The sequence below is a fragment of the Aythya fuligula genome, chromosome 2 (assembly GCF_009819795.1).
Source record: "Aythya fuligula isolate bAytFul2 chromosome 2, bAytFul2.pri, whole genome shotgun sequence".
Lineage (NCBI taxonomy): Eukaryota > Metazoa > Chordata > Aves > Anseriformes > Anatidae > Aythya > Aythya fuligula.
The window spans coordinates 91,162,549-91,180,522 of NC_045560.1; the positions used below are offsets into that span (position 1 = coordinate 91,162,549).

Sequence of the window (17,974 nt, forward strand, 5' to 3'; positions counted from 1 at the left end):
GTATTATGCTTGTAATAAAGCAAATGCACAATTCATTACATATTTCAGAGCTACAGATCTTTAGATAGATTTATTTATTTTAAACCAAGTATTGCACAGTAGAAAAGAAGGGAAGAAAATAAAACCATCTGTTAAAGAAAGAAAAAGAGTGCATTAAAAGGTATTGCTGGACTCCTAGGTATATTTTGACTGCATATAACTTAGTACCAACATCTAAAGAGAAGATTATAGTGAGCAAACCCCTGGATTAATTTTTTTTTTTTTTTTTTTTTTGGTGCAAAATACCACTATTCAAGGTTTGGTTGTATTTTAATGATTTGTATTTTACACATCCTGTTACACAAAGGGCGTTCATGGTTTATAGCTCTATTTTTTCTCCTTTTCAATAAAGATCTCTCCCTCCCACCTCTATCTCAGAAGTGCTCCCTTTTAATATTTTTGAAGACAAAGTGAATAAGCATCTTAGTTATTTCTGTATCAAATATAAAGCCACCTAATCAAAAATTGTTTAATTCAGAGGGATTCTTGTTAGTGTATTTCACAGTGGTGAAAATCTCAAAGGTTCTCCCTCCTCATCCTCCACCATAGTAGAAGTTTTATATGCTTATTGTCATGCTCACACAAGCACAGGCAAAGAAAAAAAAAAAAATAAAAAGGGGGGGGGGTTTAAAATATTTAGGAAGATTATATAGAATCTTGACTTCACAGCATTTTCTGCTATTTGTCGATTGCCTGGCACAGTTAAATGTTTTGTGTGTTAGCAATTAAAACTCTTACAAGAAAAATCAAGAAACTTGATTTTTTAGTTTTTAGTTTTCTAATTCTTTCAGAAACAAAAGCCAGCAGTTAAGATGATGTTTTCATAATTATCCTTAGGTTGCAAGATCAAATCTAAGGCATACATCATTCAGTGCAAAGTCATCACACAGTACAGAGAGAACATAAAAACCCCTTCATTCTCCCAGAAGGACCCTACAGGTACATGTGCAAAATCCAGCAAGACTGAAATAAAGATGGACACAATGCACAAGTTAATTGTGTAGTTAGTATTTGCTCTGTGGTTTTACAAAAAAAATAATAATCAAATAATATAGAGATTACCATTTTTATAGCTTTAAGCGGAGTATCAGTAGCCAGAAATTTCAAGTTATTAAAATCCAAGTAAGAGTTCAAGAATGCTATTACTGAAACCATCTAACTTTACCAGAACAAGAGCAGCAGTTGTCATAATATGACCATTATCAAATAAAAACACACACGCTAACGCAAGTCAAACCTATACCATGTATCTTGAGGCTGGAGTTACATACTGAAGAAACTTACCAAGTTTTGGTAAAATACATATTCAACATGAAGAAACATAAATAGTGATAGGAATATGTCATTAACCCTGAACACAAGCGGTAAGTAATTAATTACTTCTATGAAAGAAACAAATGTCACAGAGATGCTCTAAATATTTTCTTACTATTTATTCTCTTGCCTTTTTTTCCTGTGCCTTTTTCACTTCTTGACAAACTATTAATTACAAGTCACGCCACCTGCAAGCAGCAACTCTGAGATCTGGTCACAACACAACTTCAGAAGATGTTTTAACAGAAAGGCACATATGTTACAACAAAAGAGAGCTTTTTTTAAAAAAAAACAAAAACAAAAACAAAAAAACAAAAAACAGAAAAACTAGCCAGCAAGCACAGGTTCTTCAGTGCCCACTACTCACATTGTCTCACTCCTCAGTGTTCTCCCAAACAATTGCAGACAGCTTGTACTTGTACAACAATTTTTCAGAGGCATTTTTCAAAAAAAGCTTCCCAAGCAAAATGTGCATATCCAGAAGTATTCCATGTTTGATGCCACAGATGGATTGAGTGACCTGATGCAGTTTAGCAAGTGAAGAGTGAACCAGAGTTAGTCTCTTGCCTTCTAATCTGTGCCCAGTCAAGTAGGAATTTAAAAACCCAGTGCACTATAAAAACTTTAGCAAAGGTAAAATTTGGAATGCAATATATAAGAACAAACACAAATTTATTCACACTTTAACCTACAAAGCCAAGACGATTTCTGTGTTTCCAATGACCCTGTGAGTACCAACTAAAAAACTCTCTTTTGATCAATAAATAGTAACCAGGTATCTTCTTTTCTCTACTTATAACTAATGTAACCTGGAAGAAAAGACTAGGCCTATAGAAGACCAGGGTTAGCAATTTAGCACATACTACATTCACTTTTCAGTCATCCTGGGAGGGGAAAAAAAAAAAAAAAAAACAACAAACACAACCTTCTGGTAACATGAAAGATGCATATTGTACAGCTGTGGCAGTTTCCAGAATGAAACTCCAGATATATGACAATATTCATAATACAAACCATAGTTTTAAAATATATCTGAAAGTTTGTGTATGTGTAATATATATACCTCTAAAAAGAAAATTGTCTAATTTTTCCTTCTATATACATATAAACATCTGGCTAATATGCCTCAAATGTTTTTCCTTATTTAGGACTAATCTTTTAAATAATATAGTTTTAAACAGTCCCTTAGAATTTACTTTTTTAACACCATTCAGAAATGAAGAAACTATCTCAGGGTAATCAAAAAGCACACACAAAATAAATTAACATCATACAAATGTGGTTATATTGTTCAGAAAGTCCAATTTTCCCATTTGAAATGAAATGGAGACCAGTGTACCTTAGGGTGAATTATTTAGCAATGTACAAACTCGTTCTCTCTATGTCAATCTTCGTGTGAATTTAGCTGCATTTCCATAAAGCAAGAAACACAGTAAATCCACAGAACTCTTGCAACAGAGAATTGTGTTTCACTGGATAGGAGTACAGTTTTTGCTGAAGGGCAGCAAGTCAATGTTTTATCACCACCTGAACACTAGCAACACCCGTGCCCTTGTAAGCTTCACACCTTGAATTAGCAGCAATGTATTTGATGGGTTCAGTAGTAATTTTTCTTCCAGTATTGGATTAGACTACTTTGCATATACAGCAAGTCAAAAGTCTAGTACTTGTGTGCAACATTAATCCACATTTACATCTGAGAACTCATAATACACATGGAAACAAAGGTGAAATAAAACCTCATTTTAGGTTAAAATGTTTTCAGTCCACATATGGAAAAAGCAATGAAAAACAAGTGTCAAGGAGGACAGCAGACACAGAAAGAAAAGAAATACAATAGCTAACACTAAGAAGTAGGTCACTGTTGGAAGGATAAACCGCAAGTTAAAAATGATCAAGAAAAGATGTAGACTGTACCACCTGTATAAACGCAGCATCATTTTGTACATTACAAACAGTGATACAGCATATTATAACAGCTGGCATACTAATAGATTTATGGAAACTGAATACCTAATTTATCGAGCTCTTAACGTACAGTAGTTATGCATTAGCCTTTGAAGATTTTCAGCCTTTTGAAGTTAAGGTTACATTCTCATAAATATTTAGAGTCCCAATAAGAACGCTACAAATTCACCTTCAATGAACTTCCATACAATACAAAGATACTAAATACCTTCTTAAACTGAATAATTTCAATACTAGTAGTTTTCCTTTTGTATTTTCAAAAGAAACCCAAGGACCTTTGTAACTTCCAAAGAAAGGGGTGTTTTAAGGCAGTGAAAGATATGTATTAAGGTTTCCATGATTGTTTATGGTGCCTATGTAAATAAAGCATATTACACACAATTGCTCTCATTTATCTACACGATTTCTTTATACTGTACACGATATAGCAATTTTCTTGAGAAATTTAAAGTGCCACTGTTCAAATGTGCTCATCTGTCTTCCCATGGGCTTCTAGTCCCTTCTAGTTGCTTTGAGAAACAAGCTTCTGCTTTACTTAAAAAGCAGTCTTTTTAGCGGAAAATAGTTTCATCCTTCACTGCTGTGCTAACTGGAATCCAGTGGTCGAATCAAACCTTCTTTGTAAACACGAAGAATAGCTTCACAAACAAATTTGTACTGACTCTGTAAAAGAAAAAAACATTTTTGGTGGATTAGTTAGGACTCCTGATTATACGGTTATTATTTAATACTGCTAACAGTCTCATTGCTTCCTTTTCTCCTGGACAATGTCAGGAGAGGAGGTATAAAGACAGAAGGAGAAAATCCAGCTCCCCTAGTTGCATTCACAGGACACAAAGGGAACATTTACTTATTTCAATGAGAAGCATTACAAGTCTCACACTAAGGAAAACCCAATACCCAAATTTAAAAGAACAACCTTAAATCCCAGAGAATACAATTTATTTGTAAAAGCTATGTAAATTTGTAAATTTTTATGTTTGTTTTGTATTTAGTCCAACTAGATATTTAAGCCTTTTATAAATCTCACCTAAATATTTTTGTGTTGTTACCTGGTAATTACAAGTACTCTAATCTTGCCAATCTTGCTGTTAGATATTACTGGATACATTTCAGTTACATAGCCAAAAATGCATTTAGAGTTATCATGTAGGATATATTGATAGAGTCCATAATACCTTACTAATTTTTTTTTTTTTGGCTACACTATTGCAGAAGGTAGAGTTGCTCGATTTTAAATTTGTAATCAGGCCACACATCATCTTCTGCCATAGCAGAAAGTGATCAAAACCTTTGGAATGAGTATTTTCTGAAGAGCAGCAGCCACATTAATTTTTTTGTCCCTCAACATGTTGAGCTCATTTAGTTTTTATAAGGTATTCACAAATTAGATGTTTGCTTTCTGAATTATACTATTACAATGCCTCCCAGCTGCCCTTTTACATCAGTTCTCATCAACTCTCCAGAAGGATCTGGAAACATTCCCCCAGTATCTCCCACAGGACAGGACTAAAGCACGATGCTCACTCTGTGAAGGACCTCACGTTGCATTTCAATACCAGTAGTTATGAACTTTATTCTTGTCCATACATGTCCAATACATTTTCTCTTAAGCACAGAAAAGCTTAAGGAAAAGTTGGGGATAGAAATTCATTATCTGCATCTCAAGTTTCTTGCCTTTTCTTTCAACTCTTCAGTCAATTACTCCCACCTCCAATATCACTTTGTTCTTTTGTCTTTATTTCTTAATTACCTTGACTTTTCTCTTATTTTCATTTGCATATTTTTACTGCCTGAACAAGTCAACTGTGATATTTAGCGCTGTTCACTACTTCTGTTAACTTCTTTGTATGATCAAGTTGTTGAACCAATATGAATGAACACTTCAGCGTTGCTTCCTCTGACTCAGGCTCTGACTACTTGTTTTCTTTGCTGTTATCTGTTGCCTGTATTCCTACTGCTCAGTTGGTAACTAGTTCTTATGTATGTCCTAAAAGCGCTACTTTCTACCTCGTTTAATATATCTAATTTCTCTTTAATGGAATATAGTGCTATTTTTTTCCCCAAATGGAAGGCCATATAGCTATACAATTTATATTGTAGCGTGATTATACTGATTGAAGCTTTTGTCTTCCTGTTTCTGATAACCAAATTACAGATCTTTGAGAAACTACAGCTTTTGCATGATTAACAGCAGACACTAAACTGATCTGTTAATAGCTCTGCCAAGTCCATTCTTACTGAGTATGCCCTGATCTTAACTCACAACATGCATCTGGCTATGTATATCATCTTCGCAGAGCTGGAGTACATGTACAGTCTCTAATGAGCTCCTGAACATGCTTCAGGCCAGACTGCTAGAACTGGGCAACCTCCCTGGATCAGGTCCCTTCCAACCTTAAATGTTCTGTGATTTTGGGATTCCCCTGTTCAAGTGGAAACCAAAGCTCTCTCTTTTTTTTTTCTTTTCTTTAAAGAAAAAAGATTTAACTGCTGACTTTGTTGGTCTAGACCACTTTACTTTGATTTGCTGTAGGGCATTTAGCTCTTTCAGATAACGCATGCTTAATATTCTGTTGTTCAACTTCTATACAAGGAAGTGGAGCCTCCCATCCCTTGTCTCTAACATCACGAAGTTCATTTTCATAGCTAGCAAAATTGTCCTCGTAATCTCAAATTGTTATCAAACCATCTTCATCTTAAAAAAAACAACTCTTATTTTCATATTTCAGTTATTGATATTACCTAGCTTTTCCTCAATTTCATTCTTGCCCTTTGTTTCTCCTAAACTAGAGTATCAGCACAATTGAAAAAGATGCATATGTTGTTCCTATCAAATTCTACTCCCTCTACAAATTGTAGCACAAACCCTTTAATTTTACCTTCAGTTTAACAATGACCTATGAGGCTTTGTACAAAAAATGAAAACCAAGAAATTATTTTAGCTTTTTGCATAGAATTTATATGAAGGAATATAAACACATGATTTGGGTAGGTGACTTTCTGTATTCGAACTACTTGCAAGGTATAAAAATTAATCGCCTTTTAACTGCAAGGTAAGAAATATCTATAAACAGTTAAATACACACCTAACATGTAAAGCTGCCTTTTTCATTGTGCTAAGGTACGTTAAATGTAGGAAGCATGAACTATAATGGCAACTGAAGCCTCACAGAACTAGGTCATTTAACACCTCGCATCTCTTTTAAAACCGAACAAGTGCAATATACAGAAAATGAGGCTTCCTTCTCCATCTCCATCACTTACTGATGTTTGCACCATCATAGCTCGCTGGTCTCGCATTTTTCGTACAATATCCAGTGGATAAACAGGTTGGTTTCTTTCAATTAAGCACATGGCTGTTTCCATAGTGACCAGTACACCCGTGCGACCGATTCCTGCACTGTGAAATGTAATAGAAAAATCGTCTATAAAATTACAATTTTGCAATACATCACATTCTTATCACAATGTTATGATGCTAAATAGCCTTACAAATTACAGAAAGACCTTTATATGACTAAAACAGTGCACAAAGCCTATCTTTAAATAAACTTCAGTAATATTTCTTGCCAATGATTACTAAGAAAATAGTTTTTGTATAAAAAAAATTTAAGCCCAAACAAAGTAAACTATTTTTTAACAGTTATAACTGCTAATAATCTACATATACTGATTTTATATTTTTGACTAAAAAGGCAAGAGCTAAATGACTGCTAAATTGACAGGTTCTTTATCCACAGAAAAACTTTTCAGTACCATTTACAATAAGTTTACAGGCTTGGTGGAGGATGAAAATGGAGAACAACTTACATTACAGATTATCAGCTCTGTGATACTTACGTAACTAAGCAGTTTCACCAAAAAATTGTAGGAGAAAGGAAGAGAAAAAAAAACACCCTGTTCACCTTGTTTTGATATTGCATAGTCTTAGCATTTTCAACTAATTCAAGCTATCTACTGCCTTTCAGACACTTTTCAAAGTAAATGCTTGTTCAAAGGCTGAACCAAATCTGTAGTCAGAATTTTAAAACACAAATACCTGCAGTGAACGAGGACTGGCTCATTCTCCACTCTCTTTGGTCTCATACAGGTCACAAACTCCAAGAAGTCCATGGAGTCATCAGGAACACCATGATCAGGCCAAGCAACATACTGAAGATGAGTGACATTGTGCTGCTGTTCTGTCTGAAATATAGTAAGGTTTTCAAAAAGTGTTCAATGTTACAACTCCTGTATTGACAGACACAATTTATACTTTTCATGGTGAGCATATTCTGCAAATGTTTTGAGATGTAGGACATTGAAAATGTTTGTTGTTTTATAGTTCAGAGTAAAGCATAAACATGTAATTCTTTACATACAAAGGACTAACATTTGCTAAATTAATGAGGTACCAAATTTAATTTGTTATCTAAACAGATTTTCAATTTCTTAATTTATTGACTCTTGGCCAATTATACCTTGACACCAACAGTTCACCTGAGGTACAATGCTACAAGACTTACTCATAACAGTATCATGCAAGAGTTTAGAACAGAGTGAAAAATAGAAGAAAAAAAGCAGCTGAGAACAGAAGAAGCATTCAGAACAACAGCGGGGTAGTGGGGCTGCCCAATCACAGCTCAAAAGCATGGTTTTGTTTTTACATTTCACAAAAAAAGGGGCTGTATGTCCTGTAGTACATACAGTATTTAGGAATGCTGTGCTGGCATACTGGTTCTGTGCTGTAAGACTCACATCACTCGTTCATCACCTGCAGTCTATTAGGTTCTCTCACAAGAAGTAACTGAATGCCATTTTTATCTCATTCTGCAATCCAATTCAATTTCTCAAAGTGCAGCTGTGTATCTATTGTAAATATACGTGTGCTTACAGATTCAATAACAATATGAAGTTTTCTGCAACATTTGCTCACTGTGGTTTGTTAGAAAACAACATATATATAGTTCATTATATATAGAAATATATGTATGTGTGTTCATTGTAAACATAGGATTTCTGTTCCACCACAGAAGAACCTTTTTCTTTACAAACACAATTTCATTACTTGAAAGATTCTGCTATACGAAGAGCTTATTTTTTTATTTTTTTTTTCCATTCAGTTATACCTAAAAACAGTTTTATAGAAGTTCTTTCAATTTAAATCTTTGTTAACTTTGACTAGGAAACCACTCAATCACCTTTGCATCCAGACTGGGCTCCACTGCTATACTACAAATACAACTAATGATTAGAGTGAAGAAAAAACAAAAACCAAAGAAAGAGCTCTGCTGCATTACACAATGAGGATATCTCTCTTCACAGACTGAAACAAGCCTTGACATTGTCCCTTTATTTCTTCCACTTGTTTAGCAATGGTTAAACTGTTCGCTGTGTTTTACTAATCTCAATAGTCAAACTTAGCATTTGACACTGTACTGAAATAAAACCCTCCTTTATCACTGCCTTATTCTATAAAAGCTGACCTCTCACTAATGGTCCATGCAAGAATGCTTTCATAATGCTAGTGACTTCAAGAGGTTTTTTGTTGCTGTTATTGTTTTGTCCTTAAGCTAACCATTACTGAAATATATGTCCTGTTTTAAATGACTTTGATTTCTGCTTTCGTCTTCCATTAGGGGAAGTGGTTCCACTCCCAGGGAACAGGCCAGTAAAACACACAAGTAAAGTGACAGAATACCTACTGCTTATGTACCAAGCAGAGTGCTAGGAAATGGGTTTATTCCAGGCAAGATAATTACAGAAATTTACCAAAAAGGCATTTTACAAGCTCAGAAAAGAGGAAAGAGTTAACTATTAATTTTTACTTGTTAGTAATCTAGGCCTGAATATATTGAGGTGACTTTTTTTTTTTTAACAGTAGTTTATAGACAACAAGTACTACAAGCACGTTGCATAAGATCTCTTCAGAGTAAGAATACGCTGTAAGAGCATGCTGTTAGTCCTCAAAACAACTTCTTCTGGTGTGATCATCTTCCATTTTCTGCTACCTGCCCTATTCATTCCTAGAGACCAATGTACTTGTCTATTAATTACTCCAGGTATTCCTCAAGTTTCAATGTAGCTTTTTAGTTATTCGCATTTTTATATAATCAGGTTGTTATTCTTTTGGTTGTGCTGTTCTGAGATGATACACACTTAAAACTTAATTGCCATATCATTTGCTTTTCAAAATGCCAAAGTGCTTCAATTTTTATTAGTAAGTTAAAGCTGTTGTAAACAGTATGCATATTCATGTTAGAACTAGTTGTTTTTGAACTCTAATCAATGTCTCATTCAGAAAATACAAAACTATTACTGTGAAATCTAGAATTCTAGTTATGTTTAGTTTTTTTTTTTTTTTTTTTTTTTTTTTTTTTAAATCTTGAAGTCTTTACACTCATAGTGAAAATCATCTTTTGAATTGAGAAAATCAGTCAGTCAAATAGTGACAACTCATTGAAACTGCATGCAAGAAGACCACAGTTATTAAAATCTAGCGCTCAGAAGACAAACAAAAAAATGCTAGAATTATAGTTACTGGATCCATAGTTAGCCCCACTGTGCACGTCCTATTAACAGTATTTTTAAATGTGTTACTCCTACCAGACCCTGTTTCTTTGTACAAAATTGGTAAGGAAAAATTAAGAGGTACCTCCTTATTACACTCGGGTTGTTTATCAAACCATTATTGTCTGCAAGTCAGTTTAAATTCTTACCACAGATTTATTTTTTTCCACTAATATTTTCAGTGACAATTGCTATAGCAGCATCCTGATTCCCGATAAATGAAAATTTTCTCTTTATAAAATTTGGCTTTATTAATCCTTTTTTATGAGTCTAAACACACATATATTTAGCTGCATCAGGGCTTGTTACTCCCTTTCCCCCCCCCATTTACTTAGCAAGCAGCTTCAGAGGTCTAAGACATCATATCTGTGTCCCATGGTATTTGTTATTTTCCTTCTGCTCATGATTATTATCCCTGCAGCAAAAATGCTGGCCAAAAAAGAGATGTACTTGCATTTGCTATTTCTGTGCAAGTTCAAGACATCTAATTGCATACACAGCTTCACTGTGGTTAAGCTAACATCCTGGATTTTGCTCAAAAACAGTCAGGGTAAAGAGCCATGATTTTTTCTAATAAGTCTACCACTGGGATTGCAACTCCTGACAAAGTATAGGGTTGGCAGTAGTAATCTCTCAAATAGCTGCTGTACCACTTAGGAGACAATCTGTCAAAACTTTTAGCAACAAAAATATCCATCCCTCATCTTTTGGTAGTCTGTTCCTTGCTTCTTATAATTACACCATAAAGCTGGCTTCCTCATTTAATTCTGCTAAAATGACTCTCCCTGACAAATAAAAAATCAGGTGTTCTTCAGGAAAAGAGCACACACAGCTAAGAATTATAATACTCATATTGAAGGAAGGAAATCTAGGTTCAAGCAGTCAACATTAATTTTGACTTTTGTTAAAGTCCAAGCAATTGAGTTAACATTATATTTTATTTTTTCCCCTTTAGGTTATAATTTAATCTTCAGTTAAAAAAAAAAAAAAATCAGGTATTTTACTACATTAACCTTAAAATGGTCCTATTATCTAAGGACCTATTTTCTAAGCAAGAAAAAGCTATGCTCTTTGCTAATGGGCTTCACAAATATCTTGAAAGCTGAAACTCAATGATCAGGCTTAAGGCTTAGTTTCAGTTCCCGTCTCATTATGCCTCTTGACAGCCCTGCTATAAAACTTTTAAACTACTCTTGTTCTTCAAATCTTTACCATTCAAAACCAACTTATTTTCTTCTACCATGACTATTTGACAGAAAAGAATACACCTGGACCAGACACTTCATATTTGAAATACCTCTGCAGTGCAGCAGGTTTGTTCAAGACAGTTGTGACACTGTCAAATTTATACAGATTTCATTGGAACGAAAATACAAGGTCTTGTTTAATGTGCGGATAGGTTGTTTCGCTGAAACTTTTGCAGGAATCTGTAACATGAAAAAACCTAACCTTTCCCTCAAATTGCCATATGACATGCAATGCCTAAGCCTAAACAATTAAGATCTCTAAAAAATTACAAAGATTCTATTTTCAGCTGTTTACAGCAGGAAGCGTTGCTTATCTACATTATCTCTGTTTCACCTAATATGAATTTAATGCAATCACTAGAAAGCCTGCATGCTGGTCATTCATAAATAGAAAGATACCACTTGTTCTTTGTCTTGCAATTTTACCTTCTTTCAGCAAACAGCAATATCCTTCCTTAACAAAGTGAATTTATGCCTAATTTTCAATTTCTTTGAATTGCTACTTCAATTTATTTCCTTTTCCTTCAAACCACCTTCTCCATCATTGTGATGCCAATGGAAAGTGATAGCTTTTAAATTAAAAAGAAGCTTTTCTCCCCAAATCCCTCTATTTGCATTGTCATCGTCTGCGCAATCACGTTAAGCAGTCCATATTATGACACAAGGAATTGTCTTAATTAATCATCTTGACTCAGGTTGTCAGTGCTCTCCTGTGGTGCTCACTCGTTATTATGGCAGTGGTGTAATTGGTCTTTAAAGGATTAAATTAAATCCATTTTTTAACATTGAATTCTTTTCTTTTCGGTTGAATGATTTATTTGAGTTAATAAAACAAATCAGGTGGGAGAATGACAGGGCACTTTGGAAATAACTAACAAGATGTGGCAGAATAATAAAAAAAAAACCTGCAACATTTCTTCTTATTTCAAGCTCTTTGAATAATATGCTTCAGCAAGCATTGTCTTCACGGCCTTGTTAGGTTTCACAGCTGGGTTCTAGTTAAACTTAACTGAAATCAGGAAAAGTGCTTGTTTAAAGGCAGAGGAAACCAGAAAAAAAATGCTCAAAATATAACTGTCTACAATTGAAGAGGTTGGTATGCTGTAAAGCAATTATCTTCGAGGAAACTGAATGAAAGATTTCCTCAGACTTCTCATTCTATTTTTTTTTTTTTTTTGAACAATTAAAAGTAACCTATTATCTTGTTTTACAAAATAGTGCACTGTGTGATGAATTTAGCACTTGCACTACACAATTTCTCTCTTTGGGGAATCAGAACAAATGGACCGAAAATGTTTTGAAGTTGCCTTTTTTTTTTTAAAAAATATATATATTAAAAAAAATAAAATTTAAAAGGAACTTAGGTCTTTATATGTTTTCTCTTTCTTTTACTATAGGATAGATTTCAATCTTGGTCTGGAAAACAGAAGGGCCAGAAATTAAACCATATTTAATATCTCAAGGCTTAGAAAAGCTCCAAGTATTTCATAGATCTGCAGTCACTTGCTGATCTTCAATTACAGGTGAAGAAGCACCAAGATAAACTGTGTCAGAAAAATCCTAGGAAGTTTCTTGTTCCTCAAGTCTTCCAAACAAATGTGAACAAAAGGCCAAGGGCATCATTTCATAAACTTCTCTTTTTAGCTATTTTCCCTTAAGGCAAATTAGAAACCTGTGCAACTTAATCCACAGGAAACTCTTTCACAAATATGCCTTTCCAACAGGAAGCAAGTCTCTTGTGAGGTTTGAAGCTTTATCCATCTTACTACTAAAAGCTACTTCATAAAGACCGATCCAATGATGCTCACATTAACTCAGGGACTAATAAAACCCTGATTTGAATTCAGATGACTTTTTATGTATTTTTCAAAGAATCCAACAACAATATTTGTGACAGACAGCACACATAAAGCTTTGCAAATTCTACTTTTAAGCAGAAGATGCTCCCAGGAGAATATGTTTGATCAGCTTTAAAAAGGCAGCTCAAATGTCAAATGGTATGTAAAACAAGGAGATACTTCAAGATACTTCAGTGTTTCAAAGAGTGTCTTTCACTAGATTTTGAAATAAAAGTCTTTGTACATTGTTCATCTGAAGTATTGAACTCACACAAGGCTTCCACTTATTAGAGTCCTGTTTTTACTGCATTGGGCAGCTGGATGATGAGTGCTTGAGTGTGGCCACTCCATTTAACTGTATAAGCAAACTTGCCCTTAGTGGAAAAAGGGATTTAAAAACAGAATGCAATCAAAACAATCTCCTCTCCAACAACAACAACAAAAATGCATCCACCTAGGCCTAGCTTTTTAGAGTTATTAGAAGAATTTAGAATAATTTTTAAAATCATACCGTTTTGTCTCATGAAAATAAACTCTGAGCAAGCGTATGCCTTTGCATTAGAAATGATGTTCTCAACCGATAGCTTCCCTGGGACAACTTTGAGTATGAGATCCTTACACTGTCGAATCTGTTAGTATATCTGAAAAAGTACACTAAGCTCTTACATTGCCTTTATCTCAAAAAAAAAAAAAAATTCATGAAAAAAATTCAACAGGATTTTTACATACCACATGCTAGTATCAACACACTAGAAGTGCAAACACATACTGAATACTGGTGAATTTACTCAAAACTGTGAAATGGTGATAAACACTAGCCAGGAAGAAGCATTGGAGGGGAGAAGCATTACCTAACCAAATTTAATTTGCAATCCATTAATTCAAATGACAGTGAATAGAAGTTTGCCTATTGCTCCTTGACTGGATGGTTTCTCATAACTAGAAACCGAGACAGTGTAAAAAATCCTAACTGAAAGATCTTTGAATTGTGTAAGCACTAGTATCTTGCATAGTTAGGACTACAACAGAAATCAGAATCACATTAAGACAAATTTATGCGCACTGTCAAGATTCAATTGATTCAGTTACAAATTTATGAGACTACAGGACTGGTGATCTTGCTGTAAGAATGCCAATAAAACATTGCACTTTAAAACATTTTTTTTTTTTCTTTTTTTTTTTTTTCTGTTAATACTAGCAACTCTGGTAACACTAAAGCACAATCACACAAAAGATCAACTAGTACTAAAACTGTGGATTAGCATTTGGTCAGTTCAGTGATTTCTTATACAAGTATCTTATGATAGCATAAACCATTCATCTTTTTAGAAAATATTTCTGACCACAGAATTTTGGAAAAGAGATAGAGGGAAATATGTAAGAATGCAGGAGAACTGATGAACCAAAGCCAAACTTCAGACCCCATATTCAGGTTGTGGGAGATATAGATGTGATCCGAACATGAACTTTACAAAATACATACATAGGTCATATGTAAGAAATACTCCATGTATTTCACTTCTGCTTTGCTTTATAACCCTCTCATTAGCAAAAACCATTACAAGCTAAGGAGTTTTAAACTGTGACGAAAGATAATAAAAAGGCATAGGTAAAACTCTATGCCTTCTCTAAAATTCACATCATTTGGATTTGCTTCATTACCAGCTATTCTAGCCACATGTGCTATTAGCCAAGTGCCTCATATTTCAACCTTGAAAGAGCATGGCTACTTAGAGAAAAATCTCATTGAAAATCTAAATATTTGTGAAGAGTCAGTGACTGCAACAATGTTTACAGCGAAGCACCGAACTTCTTTATGAAGCTCTTCACAGTACCTGTACAGCATAATGGATTAACATATTACGAGACCATGTAACCCTTCAAAAAGTATGTTTTCAGGAAGCTCTATAGAAATAACTATACGATGTTGATTCATTTTATGTATACACATATCTTTTATGAAATGTATATATTTCACACAGATGAGTATACATGTACTCCCAGTCTATATCTACCTACCTACATAGGTATTCATTCAGCTTGCTTGGATATAATTTAAGACAGCAGGCACTTACCTCAACATTTGTAACTACCATTTCTCTAATAACATATGCAATTGTACAATCTTCAGAGTGGCATTTGACACGAAAGCTGCCATATTCCATTACATCTGGTGGATCAGGCCAATACTGATGACATTTCGTCTGTAAAGACAAAAGGAAAATTAAGTACACATCAAGACTTTAAACAAGTACTTCTGTTTCTAGCCTTCCCACCTATGCTGTGTTTTAGAGAATTCAAGGAGCAAATATTCTGGTTTGTTGGTGAGGTGTTTACACCCAAATTATAAACTAACATGACAGAACAGGCTAATCTCTCTATAAACTTGCGGTTTTAGACATTTATAATTATATTTAAAAAAAAAAATAAAATAAACAGGATGTAAGATATAAGCTTTCTGTCTGGTATTAAACTGCCATCTCTGAAAACAATTTCTCAAAGAATAAGTTAGGAGGAGAAACATGGACTTTTTCCATCTGAAGATGGAAACCCTGTGTGTGTGTGTGTTGGGGGCGGGGAAGGATTTATTGCTACCTTCAGCTACCAAATAGCAGGTTGTGGTGAAGACAGACAGACATCTCCCAGAAGCGTGTAATGCAAGGTCAATAGATAACTGAATAAAGGTGCAAAAAGGAAAATTCTGATTAGATGTTGGCAAAAAAAAAAAAAATTGGTGAGGATGGTGAAGCACAAAAACAAGCTGCTCTAAGAGGCTGTGGAATGTCCATCCTCTGAAATAATCAAAACTCAACTAACATGGACTTGTGCAATCTACATGGATTTCAGAGTTGCCTCTTTTAAGCAGATAGGTGGAACAATATCTCCAGAGATACCTTCAGGACTGAATTCAGTTTAAGGGCATAAAAAAATGCAGTATTTATTGTTTAATGCCTAACAAAAGTCATCAACATTATGTTGATGTGAGAAGAAGCCCTGCAAAATATTTTTTATTAAGTCAGTGAAATTTGCTTTTCAAATATGAGTTGGGCTTCAAACATTTCAGTGCTACTTCAAGATTTCATATAAACAATGATATTTTGCCAAAATGATAAACAATGCACTGTTACATATAAAGGTCAGATTTAAAGATATGTGAAAATTGAGATATCCCCTGAAAACAAAACCAGTGTCCAGGATCAGAATCGTTAATGCAATTAACTTTAGTGGGTACTCATGTGCATGGAAGTAATTACAGGGAAGTCTTCCAACTCCAAGAAGCGTTGAGAAAGTAAATGTACTGGTAAATGGGATAGGTATACCAGCTAGTGTAGACAGTGAGAGTGTGGCAGTCTGAAGTTCTGGGATTCACTGGTGATTTAGGGTTTTTGTTTCAGTGTTCTGTCATAAAAAGGCTTTAACATGCTCTTTTAATCAGCTGTAAAGTCCTGATCATGAAGGTAGCAGAGAAAAAAATTAATACATTTCAGTGGATTTCCTCCTCCCCCCTCCCCCCCCCCCCCCCTTTTTTTTTTTAAAGGGGATGGCAATTTTTCTTTTGTATTAGAAAGACAAGATAAAAGTTGAAGGGAAAGTTTTATCTATAAATCTCACAAGGTGCTATATATTTCCTTTACATTCATCTTCAGATGACACCTGCTTGGGCATTCATCAAATCCCACTTCATTTAGAAGAACATCCATCTATTAGCCTTGAAAAATGCAATCTTGACCCTCTAGTGTCATTAAAAAAGTGCCACTGCCTAGCTAACTAGCTTAGTCTACCACTTCAAACACATATTCTCTCTTTAGGCATAGCTCATCTTCTCTACCTCTTATCTTCTCTTCTGCAATATACTACACTATCACCATTTTCCTCTGCTCTCTTTCATTCAGAATCAAAACCTTGACAGTATCTAAGACCCTAAGACTACTAAGACTACTGCCAGTCATACTGACAAACTACCATCATTTGTTCTTTCCAAAGTTAGAGGTACAGGCTTAGCTCCTCTTTCCCCTGACCCAAATTTTCCATAGATGATTGTTAAGAAGATTCAGCTTCTATAGGATGTCAGTATGAGCAGTCAGAGCAGTCTAGTTCTTCTCTCACTTTCTTTAGGATTTACACTTCAGAACTGATAAGCTTTCTGGCATATACTGCTTACTGCTCTATTCAAATGGTTTGATTTGAAAAGCAGGGCAAAGTTCGATAACCACATTTCTAATTTACATTCCATCGCAAACACTGAATGAGCATCAGAGCTCTGCAGTGCAGAACAGTGCAGTTGAAGACTTGATCAGACTGGTATAAAGTTTTACAAAGTGGTCATAGGATTTCAGTTACAGAGAGGTAAATGCTACCAAATACTATGCCGACAAAAAAAAAGTGCAAGAAAAAAAAAAAGGGAATATGCTAGTCCATGCTTTCCCTCAGCACGACACACCGGGATAGCACTAAAAGAAATAAGCTGCTTAAAGTACTCTGTAAAACGTTTTATTCCTGCTCTCTGTTGAATGTTTTTCCATCCAGCTGCATGGAACTTCACTGAGCAGGTAGATGCAGATCATGTACAAGCAGGTGGGAATGCTGTGGATCTAGTTTCCACTTCAGTTAAAGCTGTGGCTTTCTATTTTTCAGGTCTGTACAGAGAATATATTGCTTTTGAATTGCATAAGGTAACCTGATTAAGATTCCCTGGAAGATACTGAGTAGCTTTAAAATCATATTCAGCTTCATCAGAGTGGTTCCTAACTGTTAAAGCGTGCCTTAAACACATTAGAAGCTAGGCTGCATAGGGCAAACGTGGTCTGTGAGACTTAGGAGCTGCATGCAGTTACACACACATCTATCTATACAAAGTTAGCCACAACCAAACAAGCTTGTTAATTCAGTTTTAGCAGTGGAAATGGCTGGGACACTGCATGAAAGGTCAAAAATCTGTACTTGTTTTCATCAAAAAAGGGAAAGGGAGGAGAAGGTCTAGGTCATACGGTTAGAGAAAGAGAAAGAGTTGAGCTG

At 34.7% G+C, this 17,974-nt stretch overlaps 1 protein-coding gene across 3 annotated transcripts in view; it reads right to left on the bottom strand.

Annotated features, from left to right (window-relative positions):
* Window positions 1–2,484: 2,484 nt before the first annotated feature.
* PTPN3 (protein tyrosine phosphatase non-receptor type 3) overlaps window positions 2,485–17,974 on the bottom strand; it is a 121,683-nt gene continuing 106,193 nt past the window's right edge. For all 3 annotated transcript variants that reach the window (XM_032182622.1, XM_032182621.1, XM_032182623.1), the window contains 4 exons: window positions 15,034–15,162; window positions 7,364–7,509; window positions 6,589–6,724; window positions 2,485–3,984 (listed from right to left, as the gene is read on the bottom strand). In XM_032182622.1, the coding sequence (XP_032038513.1) occupies window positions 3,907–3,984; window positions 6,589–6,724; window positions 7,364–7,509; window positions 15,034–15,162 (489 nt within the window). In that variant the 3' untranslated portion in view covers window positions 2,485–3,906. The remainder of the gene's footprint in view (window positions 3,985–6,588; window positions 6,725–7,363; window positions 7,510–15,033; window positions 15,163–17,974) is intronic.